The 19,212-nt window shown below is 63.2% G+C and overlaps 3 protein-coding genes across 3 annotated transcripts; 2 read left to right on the top strand and 1 right to left on the bottom strand.

Annotated features, from left to right (window-relative positions):
- The first annotated feature begins 958 nt into the window (after positions 1–958).
- LOC110474138 (coiled-coil domain-containing protein 157-like) lies at positions 959–5,727 on the top strand. Its single transcript, XM_031506221.2, has 9 exons — positions 959–1,198; positions 1,833–2,430; positions 2,703–2,780; positions 3,502–3,692; positions 3,800–3,967; positions 4,456–4,624; positions 5,003–5,142; positions 5,370–5,431; positions 5,509–5,727. The coding sequence occupies exons 1-9, from the start codon at positions 959–961 to the stop codon at positions 5,708–5,710; spliced, it is 1,848 nt and encodes a 615-aa protein (XP_031362081.2). The 3' UTR covers positions 5,711–5,727.
- Positions 5,728–6,214: 487 nt separating this feature from the next.
- On the bottom strand, positions 6,215–10,143 carry RNF215 (ring finger protein 215). Its single transcript, XM_021537359.2, has 10 exons — positions 9,874–10,143; positions 9,146–9,277; positions 8,784–8,855; positions 8,625–8,710; positions 7,926–7,980; positions 7,598–7,702; positions 7,404–7,520; positions 7,186–7,323; positions 6,954–7,056; positions 6,215–6,841 (listed from the first exon to the last, which is right to left on the bottom strand). Exons 1-10 carry the CDS (start codon positions 10,141–10,143, stop codon positions 6,819–6,821), a joined length of 1,101 nt encoding a protein of 366 aa, XP_021393034.2. The 3' UTR covers positions 6,215–6,818.
- Positions 10,144–13,695: 3,552 nt separating this feature from the next.
- On the top strand, positions 13,696–18,789 carry SEC14L2 (SEC14 like lipid binding 2). Its single transcript, XM_021537290.2, has 12 exons — positions 13,696–13,783; positions 15,763–15,838; positions 15,921–15,964; positions 16,123–16,182; positions 16,281–16,469; positions 17,206–17,301; positions 17,467–17,527; positions 17,602–17,685; positions 17,809–17,915; positions 17,991–18,130; positions 18,215–18,384; positions 18,464–18,789. Exons 1-12 carry the CDS (start codon positions 13,730–13,732, stop codon positions 18,592–18,594), a joined length of 1,212 nt encoding a protein of 403 aa, XP_021392965.2. The 5' UTR covers positions 13,696–13,729; the 3' UTR covers positions 18,595–18,789.
- The last annotated feature ends 423 nt before the right edge of the window (positions 18,790–19,212 follow it).

Here is a 19,212-nt window from a genome sequence, read left to right as displayed (position 1 = left end):
CACAGACAAAGCTGTTAGAGAGCATCCAGATGAGGGCGGAGAGGGTGGTGAAGGGCTGGGCATGAGAGCACTTGGTCTGTTCAGCTGCAACAGAGAAGACTGAGGTCAGATCTCAGCGGGGCTGCAGCTCCTCCCGGGGCACTGCTCTGATCTCTGTGACCGGGGATGGGATTCAAAGGAATGGCTGGAGCTGTGTCAGGGAGGTTTAGACTGGATATCAGGAAAAGGTTCTTCCCCCAGAGGGTGCTCAGGCAGGTGCCCCAGGGAGTAATCACAGAATCAGCTGGGTTGGAAAAGGCCTTGGAGATCATCAAGTGCAACCTAAGATGTAATGCCACCTTATCAATGGCACCAAGTGCCACATCAGGGCCCCGAGGCTGCCAGAGCTCCAGGTGCCTTTGGACAATGCTCTCAGGCACAGGGTGGGATTGCTGGGGTGTCTGTGCAGGGACAGGAGTTGGACTGGATGATTCCTGGGTCCCCTCCAGCTCAGGATATCCCATGTTTTCATGAAGTCTTGGATGCTTTGTTCCCCATGTATCTTCACGATGGGCAGTGCCAGCACCTTGGCCTCATGCTCTGCTGAGTTTAAAACCCAACTCCTTTCCCTGCTTAGAGCTCCCAGCACACACTGGCCACAAAGAAGCAGAGCCAGAGGTGGAGCAGATGGGACAGGCTTATTAAAATACCTCCCAAAACTTTGGAAACAGCTGCATCAACAGCCCCGGCAGGCCAAAGCCCCTTTTGCAGTCTGGGTGAAATAAATACAGCTCTGATTTAAAAGATGAGCCATTCCCACTGAGCTGTTGACCCTAAAAGTCAGGATTTGCAGTGCCAAATCTTTGGGGGGAGCTTAATCACAATTTCTGGGAAGTGGCTGCTGCATGAACTGCCCACACCGGGGCAGTCCCGGGAGCACCCATCCCGCCCTCCCGCATCCCCGGGGCTTTGCCTGGTGATGGGAGGGGGCCGGCCCTGGCCCAGCTGGCAGTGCCAGCTCCAGGGTGTGTTTTCCCGTGGGGACAGGCTGCTGCTGCTGCTGCAGAGCTTCACCGGCTACGCGGACGCGGTGCTGAGCGGGCGGGCGGTGCCGCCGCCGCGGGGCCCGGGGCCCTGCATGTCCGCGGGGCTCACGGCCCGGACCTTCTGGAGCACCATGCTGAAACTCGGGGCCTTCTGCCAGCAGCTCCGCCACGAGGTGGGACATCTGGGGACGTCCCACGAGCTGAGTCACTCCTCTCCCCCTCTGGATTTGGATCGTGGTGGGCCTTCTCAACACCCTGTGGCCGCGCACCCTTTGAGTGCTGGCCCCTGTGTCGCACATCTGTCCCTTCCCTCCGCCCCTCCCAGCTGTGCCACTGCATCCCTCCTGCTCCAGGGTCTCGGGATGAGTGAGCTGGGCTGCCTCTAGAGCTTGGAAAATATTCTCCTACTGCCAAAATGCTGCAGCTCTGCTGATCCCACTGTGGAGCTGAGCTGTCTCAAGACAGTGAAATAATTGGTGGTAAAAACAACCTCTCCTGCATTTTATTTTCCCCAACATGATCTTTCTCATGGAAAAGTCTCAGAACAATCCATGTGGCAAAACCAGGAGGCAGTGCAGAGGGTGGGAAAGAAGGGATGGTGGGGAGTATGTTTTGCTGCTGAGGCTTCCCCTTGGTCACTGTCCCTTTGGCTGCATTGCTGTCCTATCTCAACACCTGATTTAGGCTTTTATGGGTCATTTCCACTTTGATCTGGGCTCTGGTTTCATTCTGTGCTCTCTCCCTCGGGGGAGGGATTGTAGGTGGGAGATCCCCACACAGCAATCCACTCCACCCTCTGCTCCCCAGGCTGGGAAATACCAGAAGGAGCACCTGAAACGCTTCTCTCCAGATGTTTTGGAGTCAGGAACTGCCCCAGAGGCTGCCCAGTCCACTCCTGCGTGCCCCAGCCTGGCTCAGAGCACCCGCAGTGTCCTCACACAGACCCCAGGGTCACCCCTGGGCTCCTGTGACACCTGCTCCAGCGCCCAGGCCAGCCTCCACGAGGTGGGCAGAGCCATCACCAGCATCTGCCAGAGCCAGAACATCCCTTCAGCTCTCAGCAAATTCCAGGAGGCGCTGGAGGACAGCTCAGGGAGAAGGAACCTCTCTGCAACAGACGTGAGCTACTGGGCCTCGGAGCAGAGCAAGGACCTCTCCCGGATCAACAAACACCTCCAGGGGCTGCTGCAGCAGCTGAACCCTGTGAAGGCTGAGCTGGAAGAGATGGGCAGACAGAAGGACAAGCTGCAGAAACAGGTTGAGGACTTTTCCAGGAAGCTGCGGGCAGAGAAGGCCACCCAAGCAGAGCAGCAGAAGAAGGCTGAGCAGGGCCTGAAAGCCAAGGAAAAGGAGCATTCCGAGGCTGTGGCCAGGCTGGAGCAGGACAAGGATGATCTCCGGAGAGGTACAGAGGCCTGGGGGCATTTGCAGGCAGAATAACAGTCTTTGGGCAAATTTTGGCCCCTCCACAACCAGCAGGACTTTTAGTAGGTGCTGGGGGATTCTCCCTGCTGTGAGGCCAATCCCAGGCAGTGGGAGTTGGTTGTGTGTCCTATCATTGCCTCCTCCCTGGTAGCACAATCAGGATGAAAACTCTTTGGTGTGGCTGTTTGCTGCCCCTTGGTTTAGTTTTATTTTGAAGAACTGGTTAATGAGAGGGTTTTTGTACTGGTTTAGGAGCTGCTCTGCTGGAGGAGCAACTGCGGGCCCTGAAGGAGGAGCTGGCAGCAAAGCAGGTGGCTGTGCAGGAGCTGGGTAAGGGGCTCATGCAGGGACTCACCCAGCTCACACATCTCCACCCTCACCCTGGCCTCACGAGTGTTTCACACCCGTGTAGCCCCCTGCACCCCCAGACTGGGCTGTAGAGCTGAGGGGATGGGCAGAGGATGGGCCTCCTTCACTCAGCCAGTGCCAGAGTGGGCTGATGCTGCTGGAGGTTTGGGGAGGTGGGGGGTCACAGGCCTCCTGTCAGACCTGCCTCCCTTTGCCAGGGCTTGTGGAGGGCATGGGGTGCCCCTGAACAGAATCACAGACTGGTTTGGACGGGCAGGGACATTAAAGCCCATCCCATTTCACCCCTGCCATGGGCAGGGATGCCTTCCACTCTCCAGGCTGCTCCAAGCCCTGTCCAGCCTGGCCTTGGACACTGCCAGGAATCCAGGGGCAGCCACAGCTGCTCTGGGCACCCGTGCCAGGGCCTGCCCACCCTCACAGGGAATAATCTCTTCCTCCTATCCCATCTAACCTTGCCTTCTGGCAGTGGGAAGCCATTCCCCCTTGTTCTGTCACTCCAGGCCCTTTTCCCAAGTCCCTCTCCAGCTCTTTTGGAGCCCCTCCAGGCACTGGAAGGGGTTCTTAAGTTCTCTCTGGAGCCTTCTCTTCTTCAGGCTGAACACCCCCATCCCTCTCATCACCTCCATGGCCCTCCAGCCTCCCACCCTGCCCAGCCTGGGCCATGGTGGCTGTGTCTTCCCAGAGCTCTCCAAGACCACCTTGCTGGAGGAGATGAGGACCACAATGGTGGCCCGGAGCCGGGTGCTGGAGTTGGAGGAGAAGGTGCAGGTGCTCACAGGCCAGAGGGACAGCCTGGAGCAGGAGCTGAGTGCCACCAGCATGCAGCTGGAGAAGGAGAAGGTCCGTGTGGAGAGCATGTTCCGGCACGAGGAGGTACGGCCGCTCCGCAGCGGTGGGATGGCTGAGCTGCTGCTGCTGCTGCTGTCAGGGCTGTGGGGAATGGGTGCCCCAGCCCCACACGGGCTCACCCCCCACCACAGTCCCTGCAGGCCAAGCAGAGGACCCTGCTGCAGCAGCTGGACAGCCTGGACCAGGAGCGTGAGGAGCTGCAGGCCAGCCTGGGAGAGGCCGAGGAGGACAAGGCCCGGCTGGCTGAGCAGCTGGAGCAGAGCCAGGAGCAGAGTGGGAAACAGCTCCAGGCACAGCAGGTGAGTGCTGGTACCCAGGTGTGGGACACAGCTGTGTCACTGAGCTGTCAGGAGCCACACGCTGCCCTGCCCACAGCCAGAGTTTTCCCAGGAGGGGTACTCTGAGGCCTTGGGTGACATTGCCACATGGCCACATCCCTGTGGGATTCCCTGAGGAAGAGCCCTCTCCCTCCACCCTGTGCCAGACAAGTCTCTAGTTGATTCAGGGCAGAGGGGAGCAGCAGGAAGGGACATCTTGAGGTGCTTCCACATCTCCAGTGTTCTGTTCTTGGACACCTGGACATGCTCCACATTTCATGGCTGGTGTTCTGGCTCCCAGCACACGCAGGGATCTCACAGCTAAAGCCCTGCACATTGTCCACTTCCAACTGCCATAGGACATCCTTGTCATCAGGGAGGGGTGAGAGCCTTCCACTAGAGCCTTCCTTCCATGAGAGGCTGAGTCCTCACTCCTGACAACTTCATCTCCTCCCCACCATGCCATGCAGGAGCTGCTGGACACGCTGCAGCAGGAGAAGCTGGCACTGGAGCAATCCATCCTGGAGCTGCAGGCGAACACATCCCGGCTGGAGGAAGAGGCACAGGAGCTGAGGAAGCGGGAAAGGCTCCTGGTGTTGTTCCCTGATCTCCATGTCCCCACTGAGACGCAGTTTGAGAGTAAGGGAGCAGATGGCAGCACAGTGGGTTTGTGCCTTGGGGTCTCCAGAGCTCCCAGGGGATCCTGCTGGCCCCAGACACTCCGTTTGTCCCACTGATAGCTGGGAAGTGCTCAGACCCCGTGCAAAGCTGTGACCATCCCAACATGGGTGCTCCCTGCATGGGCGCTGTGCATCCCACATCTGGGCCAGGACATACAGCAGGACCAGGACATGGCAGAGCTTCCTTTGCCCACAGGGCTTGGGGTCCCAGCTGCCACTTCCCGGGCTGCTCCCTGCCCGGGTCAGGCTCCTTTCCTTGGCAGGCAGGAGGGATGCCCATGCCGCTGAGCAGACAGGCAGCAGCAGCAGGCTGGGCTTTGTTGGATTTTGTTTGCAGGCAGTGGGAACTTTACAGAGGACATGGAGAGTCAGCTCCAGGCCAACAAGATCCGGATCGAGGTGCTGGAGCGGGAGAACACACGGCTTGAGACTCTGCTCACCAAGGTGAAGACAGCAGCTGAGCAGGGCGTGCTCAAGGTGAGCTGGGTGCCACAGGAGTGGGTGCTGTGTATCCCACAACTACTCTGAGGCCCGCACACATCCTCTGGTGACCCCAGGAGGACCAAGTCCAAACTCCTCATGCTGCTGGGAGGTTGCTCTGGTTTAACTGGTGTTGCCTGAGGTGCCCAGGGCATGGTAGCCAAGGGATGTGACTGGAGCTGAAACTGGTGGGGGGAAATTTCACCTCCTCTTCCTTTCCCCAGCTCGTCCCACAGGCCCAGCTGGGGTCCCAGCTCCACAGGGAAGCCAGCAGGCAGGACATTGGGTGAGTAGGAACCCAGAGGAAAGAGCTGGGGGTGGATTCCCTGCACTTCCTCCCCTTTAACTGCTCCCACCCCGCAGGCGGCTCAGCAGCGGGAGCAGCAGGGACAGCACAGGGATGCCAGGATGCATTGACAAGGCCTGGCATAGAGCCCCCAGCAACCAGCACTCCAGGAAACTCCGGGCAGAGCTCACATCCCAGGCCAAACCCTGCCTAACTCTCCCAGTGCAACGCCTGGGGCTTGGCCTCCACTCACACCACACCACAGCTCACCGCAAATAAACACGGATCAGTACGAATTTCCTAACAGAGAAATTGTTCCACCAGCAGCCACCTGCCCTGCCCAGGGGACCTTGTTACCAGCTCTTTGTGCGTCAGGAAGGGAAACCAGGGCTCTGCCTGGTTCCTTGGGGAGCTGCTCCAGGGACGTTCCTGGGCACTGGGATCAGTCACCCATGGCTACGCTGCTGCTGGAGTTCCCCAGAAGAGCCCTGGGGTTGGTGCCAGGGCACAGCGTGTGCTAGCTCCTGCCAGGATCCATTCCCAAGAGGGGACTGGGATGTGGCCACACTTGGAAGAGGAAAGCAGAGCTGGTGTGGGATGAGAGGAGTGCGAGCTGCCCTCAGCCCACCAGCACAGCCACAACCTGGGAAAGTCATTCCCCCCTCCATCCATGAGCACCAAGGGGCTGGGAACCACTGAGTCACTGGCACAGGCTGGCCCTGACCTCTGAGCTGCCTGCCCAGCACTGAGCCCCACGCAAAACCCACACAAACCACACAGCCAGCCCTTGCTCCATGTTTAATAGGGATGGACACGTGCCATGGTGTGTCCCCAGCGACCGTGCTGGTGAGCCGAGCCCTGTGTTGGCTCTCCAGCCAACTCGGGCCATCCTTTCTAATAAGTTATTATAAATAAAGGCTCCAACCCCTGCCCTCCCACGGTGAGGCTGTGAGTCACCCCACAGCCCTGCCAGCCCCAGCCCTGGCAGGTCTGTCACCCACCTCCCGGAGGGGCTGGCACGGCAGCCAGGCTCTGCCTACCCTGCCACAGCTACCAGCAAATAGACAAAAAACCCGACAATTAGAAAAATTACTGTGAGCAGGGCAAGAGTGCAGCAGGACCAGGGCTCTCCCTGCCCCAGTCCCCATCCCGTTACACCCATGGGTGCCCCAAGTCTTCCCAGCACTGTCCAGCTGGATCCCCCACCCCTCTACTCACACCCAGCAGGAGAGCCCAAAGTCCTTCCCTCTCCGAAGTCTGGGCACTGTGATGGGCACAGCCACACCAACCCTGCTCCAGCAGCAAGCGCTGCTCGATGGGCACCCCCTGTCCCCTCCTGTCCCTGGAGCAGCCGTGGGTCTGTCCCTGGAGCGTGTCCTCGGGCCAGCTAGCTGTCCGTGCAGCAGTTCCCTGCAAGGGAGGACAGACAGCCTTGGCACAGGGAGCCTGGCAGGCTCCAGCTCCTCCCCAGCCTGTGCCCCAGGCTCAGGGGGGCTCAGCTGGGCACCGGGGCCGTTCTCACCCAGGATGTTGCGCTTGCAGAGAGGGCAGGTCTGCTGCAGCAGGAGCCAGGGATCCACACAGTCCCGGTGGAACTCATGGGAGCAGGGCAGCACCCGCAGCCACTGCCAGCAGGGAAGTGAGGGCACATGTGAGCACAGCTGGGTGCCAGGGACACAGCCCAGACCCTGGCAGGGACACCCCGGCCCCGGCCAGCGACCGGAGGCTCGGCCGGGGGTGGGCTCCAGTCCCACCTGGCTCTTGTGGAACTGGTCCAGGCACACAGCACAGCTGTCGATCTCGCAGGCCCGGCTCCGGGGCGGCTTCCCAGGATGGTACCGCCGGGTTTTCAGCGCCGACAGCCGCCGCCGGATGTGCTGCTTCAGGTCCAGCTGTGGGGGCAGAGGTGAGGGTCAGAGCCCACCCCAAAGCCCCGGCACGGTGCACAGCAGAGACATTCCCACATTCCCACCTCGGCGTCCCGCTCCGACAGGTCCTGCCGCGACTGGCGCTGGGCCTGCACCATGACGCCGGTGCAGAGCAGCAGGGCGATCAGCAGGATGGTGTTCCACAGCTGCTGCAGGTACTTCTGTGGGGACAGCGCGGTGGGGACGGCAGCCGGACACCCGGCCCCGCTCCCGGCCCCGCTGGAGCCCGGTGCCGTACCTGGACCTGCGAGCTGCTCTCCCCGGGGCAGATGACCCCCTGCCACTCCCCGTAGAGGCCCCCTCGGGACAGGCCGCAGGTGGACCAGAGCGTGAGGGTCACTCCCTGCAGGGCAGGACACGGCATTGCTGATGGCCACGGCAGCGTCCAGCGATGGCAGCACACGTGTCCCAGGAGGAGGAACGCTGCTGCTGCCAGCTGCCCTGCGCCCATGGGTTCCCTTCCCTGTTCCCTGCAGCTGCTTCCCATGGATCGGAGAAGTTTGGCTGGGCACAGTCATGCCCTGCTCTCCCATTGGCAGAATGAGGAAGAGGACAGACAAACATACCAGGTTTTCCAGCAGCACTGCCTGGTACGTGATCTTCGCCGTAGCCTGGAGCCCACTGTGAGCAAAGAGGAAAGTGTCAACTCCATGGACACGGCAGGATTTGGGCACAGCTCCCCTGTGCCAGGGGATGGGCAGTGACTGAGGGGACCAGAGGAACACGCAGGGGAGGTGACAGCAAGACACTTCCTCCCCAGCTGTGCCCAGCCCTCAGTGACCCTGCACAGGACTCTTCCTCCCAGCCTTGTGCCTCAGTTTCCCCATGTGTGGCAACACGGCAGTAATCCCACTAGTCAGGAGGATAGACAGGGTCCCACTGCTGCTGGTGGTGAGAACAAACACCCACAGAGGTTGTTTGACAAGAAGCAACCGGTCTGGATAATTTCTACTGAGAGTGCTAAAGCTCTTGGCTCAGGCCACCTGCCACCACATGGGACCTATGGAAGGGCTCCTGCCCTGGGGAAGGGACGGATCTGACCCAGATCTCCCCTGGAAAAATATCTCAGCCCCAGCTGGCCTTGGCATGGCTCAACACCACCCCAGCAAACATGATGGGCTGAGTCAGGGCTGTGGGGAATGGGTGCCCCAGCCCCACACGGGCTCACCCCAGGTGGTCCCTGGGTGTCACAAGCTGCTGGGGGACAAAGCAAGGCCAAGGTAGTGACAAGGCAGGGCCCAGCCCCTCCCACAGCACGGCCGTACCGCAGCAGCGCTCCCAGCAGCCTGGTGACGTTGTCTGAGGACTGGATGATGACGACGGGCTTGGCCAGCAGCTGGGACACGTCCAGCTGCAGCGGGAGGGAAGCAGAGCGGTCAGCGGGGCGCGATCCCCGCCCGGCCCCGCCACTGGCACTGCCCTACCTCACGGATGGCGTTCTGGTTCAGCGCCAGGATGAGCAGGGCGGAGGCCCCCAGCACCAGAGCTCGCTTCATCTGCAGGGACAGTGGGGACACCATCAGGGGACAGCCGGGCTGTGTCCCCAACAAGCTCCTGTCCCGCTGCAGGAAGCACCCAGCACGTCTCTGCCACGGTGAAGAGTCACAAGGGACCCAAGAGGAGCCAGAAGCTGTCAAGAGACCCCCCTGGGCAGCCAAGCACAGACCAGGACCCCTCAGATCTGGCCAGGAGACACCCCAGGTGACACCCCTGTGGGTTTGTGACCTGCAAACACCATGGCAGCCCTCAGGCCAGGCAGGGGAGACAGGGTCAGACAGAGGGTCACCTTGGTGACAACGGCGGTGGTGAAGGACTCCTCCTTGGCACCCCGGGGGCCCTCAGCCGGCTCCTCGGTGCCCACGGGCACCACCCCGATCCAGCTGTCGGCAGCGCTCAGCTCCGGCTCCACGTCACCCACCTGGGGACATGGCAAGGAGAGGGAGAGCTGGGATGAACCCCAAGGTTCAGGGCACCCCGAAAGCACCCCCATGCCCCAGGAGTCCTGGTGAGTCGGGCACTGTGTGGGGACAGGGAGAGCAGCTGGGGTAACACAGTGAAAACAGCCTGGCCCCCACTGCCACTGTGCCCCTGCGTGCACCTCCCGTCTGCTGCTGGCCACACCCGAGCACCGGGCATCCTGCCCTGGTCAGTCCCCAGTGCCTCCGGCCTCCCCACCAATCCCCCAGTGCCTCCCAGCGCCCTTCAGTTCCTACTCCTCCCTGCCCCATTCCCTTCCCACTGCCCAAGGACTCACGGCAGCACACTGACCGTGCCCTGCCAATGCCCCCTGGTCTCTCAATGCCTCCCAGCTCCCACTGCTTCCCCTCATCACTGCCACCAGCAGTGGCACCCAGCCCCACCCGCAGCAGCCCTCGATGCCTCCCACTGCTCCCAGTCCCCACTGCTCCCCTCCCTCCCTTGCTGTCCCCCAGTACCTCCCAGAGCCCTCCACTTCCAGCTTCTCCCCTCCCAGTCTGGGCAGTGCCGGCAGCCCCCAGCCCCACCCGCGCTCACCAGCACCAGGCGGCCTCGGATCTCCATCTCCTCCCGCTCCCCGCGCGGGCCGCCCCGGCCCGGCCCGGCCCGGCCGCCCCCCGCTCCCAGCACGGCCCCGCGCAGCGTGTACGAGCCGCCGGGCACCGCGGCCGCGCCGCCGGCCCCGGCCGGCCCCGCCGGCCCGGGCCCCGACACGGCCACCTCGACCCGCGCGGGGGTGGCGGGCCCCGGGCCGGCCCGGCCGAGCGCCAGCAGCGGGGCGAGCAGCGCCGCCCGCACCGCCGCCATGGCTGCGCGCCCCGCGCCCCGCGGCGCCCCCTGCCGGCCCGGAGGACCCCGCGCCTCGCCGCCCGCAGGGGGAGCCCGAGAGCCGGAGCGGGACAGGAGCGGGTGGGAACGGGACAGGGGTCGGGACAAGGGTCGGGATGGGAACGGGGACCGGGATGGGAATCGGGACAGGGATCGGGATGGGAACGGGGACAGGGATCGGGACGGGAACGGGGACAGGGATCGGGACAAGGGTCGGGATGGGAACGGGGACCGGGATGGGAATCGGGACAGGGATCGGGACAAGGGGCAGGATGAGGACAGGGATCGGGATGGGAATCGGGACAGGGATCGGGGCAAGGGTCGGGATGGGGACAGGGACCGGGATGGGAACGGGGACAGGGATTGGGATGGGAATCGGGACAGGGATCGGGACAAGGGTCGGGATGGGGACAGGGACCGGGATGGGAATCGGGACAGGGATCGGGACAAGGGGCAGGATGAGGACAGGGATCGGGATGGGAATCGGGACAGGGATCGGGGCAAGGGTCGGGATGGGGACAGGGATTGGGATGGGAATCAGGGCAGGGACTGAGACAAAGGTTGGGATGGGGACAGGGATCGGGATGGGAACGGGGACCGGGATGGGAATCGGGACAGGGATTGGGATGGGAATCTGGACAGGGATCGGGACAAGGGTCGGGATGGGGACAGGGACCGGGATGGGAATGGGGACAGGGACTGGGACAAGGGTTGGGATGGGGACAGGGATGGGAACAGGGACAAGGATTGGGACAAGAGTCGAGATGGGGACAAGACTGGGTTGGGGATGGGGACAGGGACCAGGATGGGAATCGGGACAGGGATCGGGATGGGGACAGGGACAGGGATTGGGACAAGGGTCGGGATAATGAAAGACAGGGGATGGGGACACGGATGGAGACAGGGACAGGAACCACTGCCAGGACGGGGATGGGGGCCGGAGGGACAGAGATAGGGATGGGGATGCAGACCAGGATGAGGACAAAGAGCAGGAGAGGTACAGTAACAGGGAGCAGGGACCAAAACTGAGACAGGGACAAGGAGCATGACCAAGCTGGACACTTGGACAGAGCAGGGATGAAGAAGGTGATGGGGACAGGGACACGGAATTGGGGCTGACAAGGGCTGAGACTGGGATGGGAACCAGCACTGGGACAGGGAGGGGGCAGGGGCAGAGATAAGGATGAGACCAGGATGGGAGCAGAACCAGGAACCAGGTGGAAAACAGGAACAAGGAGAGGCACTGGAAGAACAACAGGAAGTGGGACCAACACGTTGACAAAGGCCAGGACCAGGATGGGAACATGCAGAGGGACCAGGAGGAGGATGGGAAGCAGGAGAGAAACAGGGGCAGGGACTGGGAGCAGGAACAAGACAGGGACCAGTGCTGGGACCGGAACGGGAACTGGCAGCAGCAGCAGGACAGGAACAGGGACGGGTGCAGGGACCAGGAAACCAGCTGTCACCAGGAGAATGACAGGGGACACTGATACACACATCCCCACGTGTGAATGGAGGGACACTTGGGGACACAGGGACACGGGCACCCACAGCCATGGCACGGGCAGGGACATGGGCACACCTGGGTGCCATGGACACACACCAACACCCGAGTACCAAAACCCAACCGCCCCCCACACTGGACACCCCTCAGCACCCCCAGCCTGGGGGCAGCCTCCAGTGCCACATCCTGACCCCTGGGTGCCCCATCCCGACCCCTGAGTGCCACATCCTGGCCCCACTCCGGCCACGTGTGCCCAGCACATGTGCCTCCGGGGGATTTGCTGGCTGGATTAGCTGCGGCACGGGCCCAGGCTGACCTCCTTTTGGCAGGGGCCACACCGGGAACGGGACTCGGGGCTGTGGGACCCAGTTCCCATGGCTGCAGGGTGCTGTGGGATGGGTCTGGATGTGTCCCCGTGTCCCCATCCATGTTTTAAGTGCGGGGGTGTAATCACAGGGTGAGCACATCCCTCCTCCCACGGCCGCAGCCGGAGCCGGTTTAACCACACGGCGAAACATCCCGATTGCAACAGTCTGGATGTGCCATAAACAACAGCCAGGAGCACGGCTGGCTCAGGAATCAGCCTGGAATGGCGAGCATGGATGTGGGGGATTCTGTGGGTTCAGGGGGGAACACCAAAATGGGGCCTGGGGTGGCTGCTGCCAGAGCTGCCCCATGGCAGGGACACATAAGGGGTGTGAATAGCTCTGTGGAGCATCCATAGGTGGGACAGGGATGGCTTCCTGGACATCTGCAGCTCCAGGGGACACTTAGGGGTCCACAGAACATGGATAGCTCCATGGCACATCTATGGGTCCCAGTTCCAAGGGACACACACGACTCCGTGGCACATAAGTGGCTCCTTGGGACATGCACAGATGGGACACAGATGGCTCTGTGGGACATCCACAGCCCTAAGGGACAATGGTTTCATGGGATGTTTCCATGGGTTACCCATGGACATGTATAAGTTCATAGAACACCCATGGGACATCCAGAGCTTCATGGGACATCCACAGCTCCATGGGACAAATATGTGCAGAGCTCTCTGGGAGAAGCATGTGTCCATGGGGGACACAGGGCTCTGTGGGACATCCATGCCTCCATGGGACACACACAGCCCCATGGGCATCCTGCTCCTGATCCCCATCTTCCAGTCACTGCACCGGAGCCTTCAATCTGCCCCTGTCCCTGTCTGCCAGCCCTGTCCTTTCTAACTGGCACCCTGTCCCCTCCACTCTCACCCTGTCCCTGCTCCACTTTTGATCGCTGTGCCCACCTCCCATCCCTGTCACTGCCCTCATCACTGTCCCCACTCCCTGACACCTGGTCCATATCTCCATCTCCCACCCCACAGCCACATCTCCTTCCTTACCCCATACTCTCTACCCCACTGTGTTCCCCAAACTCTCATAGGGCCCCACCCTTCTGTACACTCCATAACCCCCAGAGCCCCCTACAGTCATCTCTCCCTTGCCCCCCCAAATCCCTATGTTCCCCACGCCCCCCAAGGCTCCCTGTGTCCCTATACCCCCTGTTCCTCTTATTCCCCATGCACTCCTACCCCACATGTCCCCTATAGTCCCCAAGTCCCTCATACCTCCATACCTCCAGTAGACCCACACTCCCCATACCCCCTAAGCCTCCTCATGCCCCCACACTGCCCTATAGTCCCCATACCCCCTGTGCCTCCTCATGCCCCTAGAGCACCCATATCCCTATAGCCCTCCATTTCCCATGCCCCCCATATCTCCCTGTGCTCCTAAATCCCCCAAAGCTCCCATAACCGTCTCCCACACCCCTCCCATCACTTACAGCCCCCATACCCCGCTATAGTCCCCAAGCCCCTCTGTGCCCCCATATCCCCTATGCCCCCATCGCCCCCGCAGCCATCCCCGACCCCGGGGCGGCGGCGGGCGCTGACCGGGCGGGCAGGGGTCGGGCAGGGTCCAAGGCCACGGGGGTGGCGGGGCCGGGCCGGGCGGGCCCGGGGGCGGTCCCGGGGCGGTGCTCGGAGCCTCCCCGGCCGCCGGGGCCGGGCAGAGCCGCCCGCAGCGCACCATGAGCGGATGCGTCGGAGACCTGAGCCCGCAGCAGGCGGAGGCGCTGGCCCAGGTGAGCTCGGACGGAGGGACCGGGGCCAGGGCCCGGCTGTGCTCCCGCATCCGCCGCGGGACCGGCATCACCCCGCACCCCAAACCCACCGGCAGCGCTTCTGCTTCCGGCCCCGGGGGGCTCCGCAGCCCCCCGAACCCACCGGCATCACCCCCGCTCCCGGCCCCGGCGCGCTCCCACCGCCTCCTCCAGCCCCCACATCCCCGACTCCAAACCCACCCCCGCTCTGGCCTCCGGAGGGCTCCGCGCCCCAAACCTACCGGCTTCACCCCGATTCCTGGCCCCGGGGACGTCCCATCGCCTTCAGCCTCCACCCGCCCCCTAAATCCGGCCCCGGAAGGCTCCCGCTGCCTCCATCCCTCGTCCCGCATCCCAAACACACGGGCCGAGCCCCACTGTGGCGCTGCCCACCGGGGCCGGACCGTCCTGGTGGGTCCTGGGGGTCCCGCTGCCTGGAGCATCCCCTGGTGCGCCCCCATCCCTCTCCCATCCTCGCCGGGACCCGGGAGCCTCCTGCCTCACTGCAGGGCCCTTGGGACCGTGGTCTTGTGCTACCTCTGTTCCAGCCTGGACCCCAGTCCCGCTGCTGAGCCCCCTGGTGCTGCCCACCGGGGAAGGACCATCCCGGGTGTCCCACCACACTGGGCTCTGCCGAGCCCCATTTTCTTCTTCCACCCTTCCTCTGGGACCCGAAAACTTCCTGCCCTCGCCGCCGGGATTGCAGGCCTGGGGACACTCAGAACCCGTGATTGTCACCCACCACGGCCACCTCTGCCAGCCCCTCGTGTTTGGGTACCTGCTGTTATCGGGGTTCAGTGCACCCCAACCACGAGGGCATCCCCGTGCTTTTATCTTATCGCTGCCTTTCAGACCCAGCCAAATTCCACGGGCGGGCGATGACCCCGCCGGGTGCCAGCCCGGGGGGCAGGGGCAGGCGTGGGGAGCCCAAACCGTGCCCGGTGCCAGCCGTGCCCTGGCTGGGTGAGGGAGATGAGTGGCCGAACCCGTTCGTCCACCACCACCGGCTTTGTCCCAGGGTGAAGGAGCTAATCCCGGGTTTAATTACCCCTAAATTCAGCGGGAGATAAGCTAATCAGGCTCATTAAGGGGAGGGCCTCGGCTGGTACAGAGATTTGAGCCATAGCCTGGTTGGGGTGAGTGGGGTCACATGGAGAGGGGACCCTGGGTCCCCCAAACCTCCCAGTCCTGCACCCCAACAGCCTTCTGCCTGTGCTGAGGGGCTGTGGCCCCCTGGGGGTCACAAACAGCAGGGGACACAGTGACCAGCTCCAGCCCAAAGGATGCCACTGGTGGGGACTGATCTGCTTGGTCCCACCCTGAGGGGACCCCAAATCCCCCAGTCCTGCACCCCAACACATCCTGCTTGTGTCATGGGACTGTGACACACTGCAGTGTCACTGAAATTGGGACATGTGGTGATCTCCTGGTGGCTGGCTTCATCCCAAGGATGCCATTGGCATTGCCTGGTGCCTGCAGGGCACCCTCTGAGGGGCCCCAGCTTTGCCAACCCCCCAGTCCAGCACCCTGGCACCCTCCTGCCTGTGCCAGGGGGGCTGTGGCCCACTGGGGGTCACTGGAGCAGGGGTACACACAGTGACAGCCTCCATCCATCCCAAAGGACACCCCTGGCGGGGACTGCTTCCCCTTTCCCTGTGGGACACCCCGGGAGGAGAGGGATGGTGACAGCCCACACTCACACCTTGTGCAAGGGCCTGGGGACAGCTGGTGCTGGGGGACACCCAGAGCATGGCAGCCAGCCTGGGGACAGTCCCCTGCCAGGTGACCGCTGATCCTGGCTGCACATGGGGCAGGGAGGGAGCGCAGGGTGACCCTTCTTCCCGGCAATGTCCCAGTCCTGGTTGGCATGTTTTTAGGGTGACAAGAGACAAACCTCCAGCCTCGAGGTTTTTGGGGAGGACCAGGGATCCCTTCACCAACTATCCCTCTTGTCCCCGCAGTTCCGGGAGAAGCTGCAGGACGTGCTGCCCTCCCTACCCTCCCAGGACGACTATTTCCTCCTGAAATGGCTCCGAGGTAACCCCGAAGTGGGGACAGTGCTGGTGGGGTGGGAGCCCTGTGGGGCTGGCGGGGGGCTCAGCTCTCTGCTCTCTTGCAGCACGCTCCTTCGACCTGCCCAAGGCAGAGACGATGCTCCGCAAGGTGAGAGGGACACCCTGCTTTTGGGGGCACCCTGCTGTGCTGGGAAATACCTGGCATGGGACCCCATGCCCTGGGCCACGAGCCCCAGCAAGGGGAACCCACCCATGGGGTTCACCTCGCCCCAAATCTCACCCTGGCCCGCTCTGCCCCCGCTGCAGCACATCGAGTTCCGCAAGCACATGGACGCCGACAACATCATCGCCTGGGAGCCACCTGAGGCGAGTGTCCCTGGCCTCCCGGGGGTGGCCCTGGAGGAGAAGGTCCCCCTGAGCGCCCGGGGCTGTGTGAGGTGTTTGAACCCCCCGTGCTCCCGCAGGTCATTCAGAAGTACATGTCTGGCGGGCTGTGTGGCTACGACCGGGAGGGCAGCCCGGTGCGCTACGAGATCGTCGGGCCGCTGGACGCCAAGGGGCTGCTCTTCTCCGTCTCCAAGCAGGACCTGATCAAGAACAAGTTCCGAGACTGCGAACTGCTCCGGCACGAGTGTCAAGGGCAGAGTGAAAAGGTGGGAACCTGCCCACACTCTGCTGGTCCCAACAGGCCTGTGGGACCATGTCCCTGCCAGCTCCATGTGTCCACATCTGGTCTGCCCCTACCAGCCATCATCTTCCCCAGCCCTATAGGTCCCTGTCCTGTCCATTTCCCTCTGTCCGTGTCCCTCCAGCCCCATACGTCCATGTCCATTTGCACAACTCAAAGTCCTCCCCAGCCCTGTGTGTCCATCTGTGGTCCATTCCTACCTGACAGTGTCCTTGACAGCCGTTGATTCACATCCTGTCCACCTTACAGATCCGTGTCCTGTCCATCCCCCTCAGCCTGTGTCCCTGCCAGCCCATGTCCTGTCCATCCCTACCACCCAATGTCCTCCCCAGGCCCATATGTCCATCTCGCCCAGTCAATGTTCTCACTTGCCAGCCCTACAGGCCCATGTCCAGTTCATCTCCCTCAGCCCCACAAGTCCATGTCCTGTCCACCCCACCGTGGATCATATCCCTGCCAACCCCATATGTCCATCTCTGGTTCATCCTCCCACCCCACAAGTCCACATCCTGCCCATCCCCACCAGTCCATGTTCCCGCTGTCCCTCAGCCTGTGTCCCTGTCCCAGCTCCCATGATGCCCCTTCTCCCCATACCAGCGCTTAGGAGGAGGCTCTGGCTGGCGTGACCAGCCTGTTGGGGCCACCCCATCCCTCGACCTCCCCATGGCTCCTGCCTGATCCCCCCCATCCTCCCGTCCCAGCTGGGCAAGAAGATTGAGATGGTGACGATGGTGTACGACTGTGAGGGCCTGGGCCTGAAGCACCTCTGGAAGCCAGCTGTGGACACGTATGGGGAGGTGAGGGCTCCTGCCCACGCCCCTTCCCACTGGACTGCAGGGGTCTGGGCTGATCCCTGGGATGATGCAGGAGCAGGTCCCCACAGTGCCCTGCATGCCCCAGTGTTCTGGGTGGGGTCCTGCTGGGGGCACGGCCTGGGTGACCTGAGCTCCCCCGTCCTGCAGATCCTGTCCATGTTCGAGGAGAATTACCCCGAGTCCCTCAAGCGTCTCTTTATTGTGAAGGGTGAGTTCGGCCCCAGGGTCCTGCTCTCCTTTTCCAGGTGCTTTTGCCCCTCTAATGGCTCCCTCTGCCCCCAGCCCCCAAGCTCTTCCCCGTGGCCTACAACCTGGTCAAGCACTTCCTGAGCGAGGACACACGCAAGAAGGTCGTGGTGCTGGGATGTGAGTCCTGACCCTCCCCAGGGTGTCCCAAATGGGGGTGACATGTCCCCCACTCTGCTGTCACCCTGCCCAGGGGAGATGCTCCAACTTGCAGCCCCCCAAACCTGCTGTCCTCCCCCCCAGCCAACTGGAAGGAGGTCCTGCAGAAGTACATCGACCCCGCACAGATCCCAGTGGAGTACGGGGGGACGCTGATGGACCCTGATGGGGACCCCAAGTGCTCCAGCAAGGTAGGGGGAGCCCCGGCTGGGCTCTTCAGAGGTGCTGGGCAGTTCCCCCACCCCCACATCCTCCATCCCTTCTAGATAAACTATGGGGGGGATGTGCCCCAGCATTACTACGTGCGGGACCAGCTGGCGCAGAAGTACGAACACTCGGTCGTGGTCAACCGGGGCTCGTCCCACCAGGTGGAGTACGAAATCCTCTTCCCCGGCTGCGTCCTCAGGTGAGCGGCAGCTCGGTGCCGCGGGGAGCGGGTGACAGCCGCGGTGTCCCCAGCCCGCCGCAGCACCGCCCCTGTGCCGTGCAGGTGGCAGTTCCGCTCCGAGGGCGCCGACATCGGCTTCGGGGTGTACCTGAAGACCAAGGTGGGGGAGCGGCAGCGGGCGGGCGACATGACCGAGGTGCTCCCCAGCCAGCGCTACAACGCGCACATGGTGCCCGAGGACGGCTCCCTCACCTGCTCCACGCCCGGCATTTGTGAGTGCCGAGTCCTCCCCGGGGCGCTGCGGGGTGTCCCCCGTGTCGCTGACCCCACTGTGTCCCTGTCCCCCCGCAGATGTCCTGCGCTTCGACAACACCTACAGCTTCCTCCACTCCAAGAGGGTGAGCTACAGCGTGGAGGTGCTGCTGCCCGACACCGCCTCGGCCCAGCAGATCCAGGGGGAGTCCCCCAACCACAGCCCCTGAGCCCCCCGCGCTGCCCCGCGCCCCCAGGACGGCCCCGCGGGAGGATGGAGCCGGGGCTGAGCCCCGCAGCCGCCGGACTGAGGCGGGGGCCGGACGGGGCCGAGCTCCCGCAGCCCCCCCAAACTCTGTGCCTTATGTGGGTCCCGACCCACCGCTGCTGCTGCTGCTGCCTGGGCAGTAAAGGGATGGACTGAGCGGGGTGTGCTCCGCTTTGTGGCTGCCCGCACCCAGAGCTGCCCCCGCTGCCGCCTCAGCCCTGCAAGCAGAGCAGCGGCCCCGGCCCCGAACGGGCCCCGAACTGCTCCCTCAGTCTCACAGCTGCTCCCCCAGACCCACAATTACCCACCCAGCCCCACAACCGCCCCTACTACAACAGCCCCCCCATTGCCCCCCCCAGCCATGCCCCCATCTTTGTCCCCAGCCCCACAAGCTGTGTCCCCCAACCCCACAGCTGTGCCCCCAGCTTTGCCCCCAGCCCCATCATTGCCCCTCAGCCCCACAGCTGTGCCCCCCCAGCTTTGCCCCCAGCCCCACCATTGCCCCCCAGCTTTGCCCCCAGCCCCATCATTGCCTCCTCAGCCCCACAGTTCCCCCCCAGCTTTGTCCCCAGCCCCATCA

The sequence above is a fragment of the Lonchura striata genome, chromosome 18 (assembly GCF_046129695.1).
Source record: "Lonchura striata isolate bLonStr1 chromosome 18, bLonStr1.mat, whole genome shotgun sequence".
NCBI classification, from domain to species: Eukaryota; Metazoa; Chordata; class Aves; order Passeriformes; family Estrildidae; genus Lonchura; species Lonchura striata.
The sequence above is the reverse complement of the archived record's forward strand: the minus strand, read 5'-3'. Positions and strand labels throughout refer to the sequence as shown.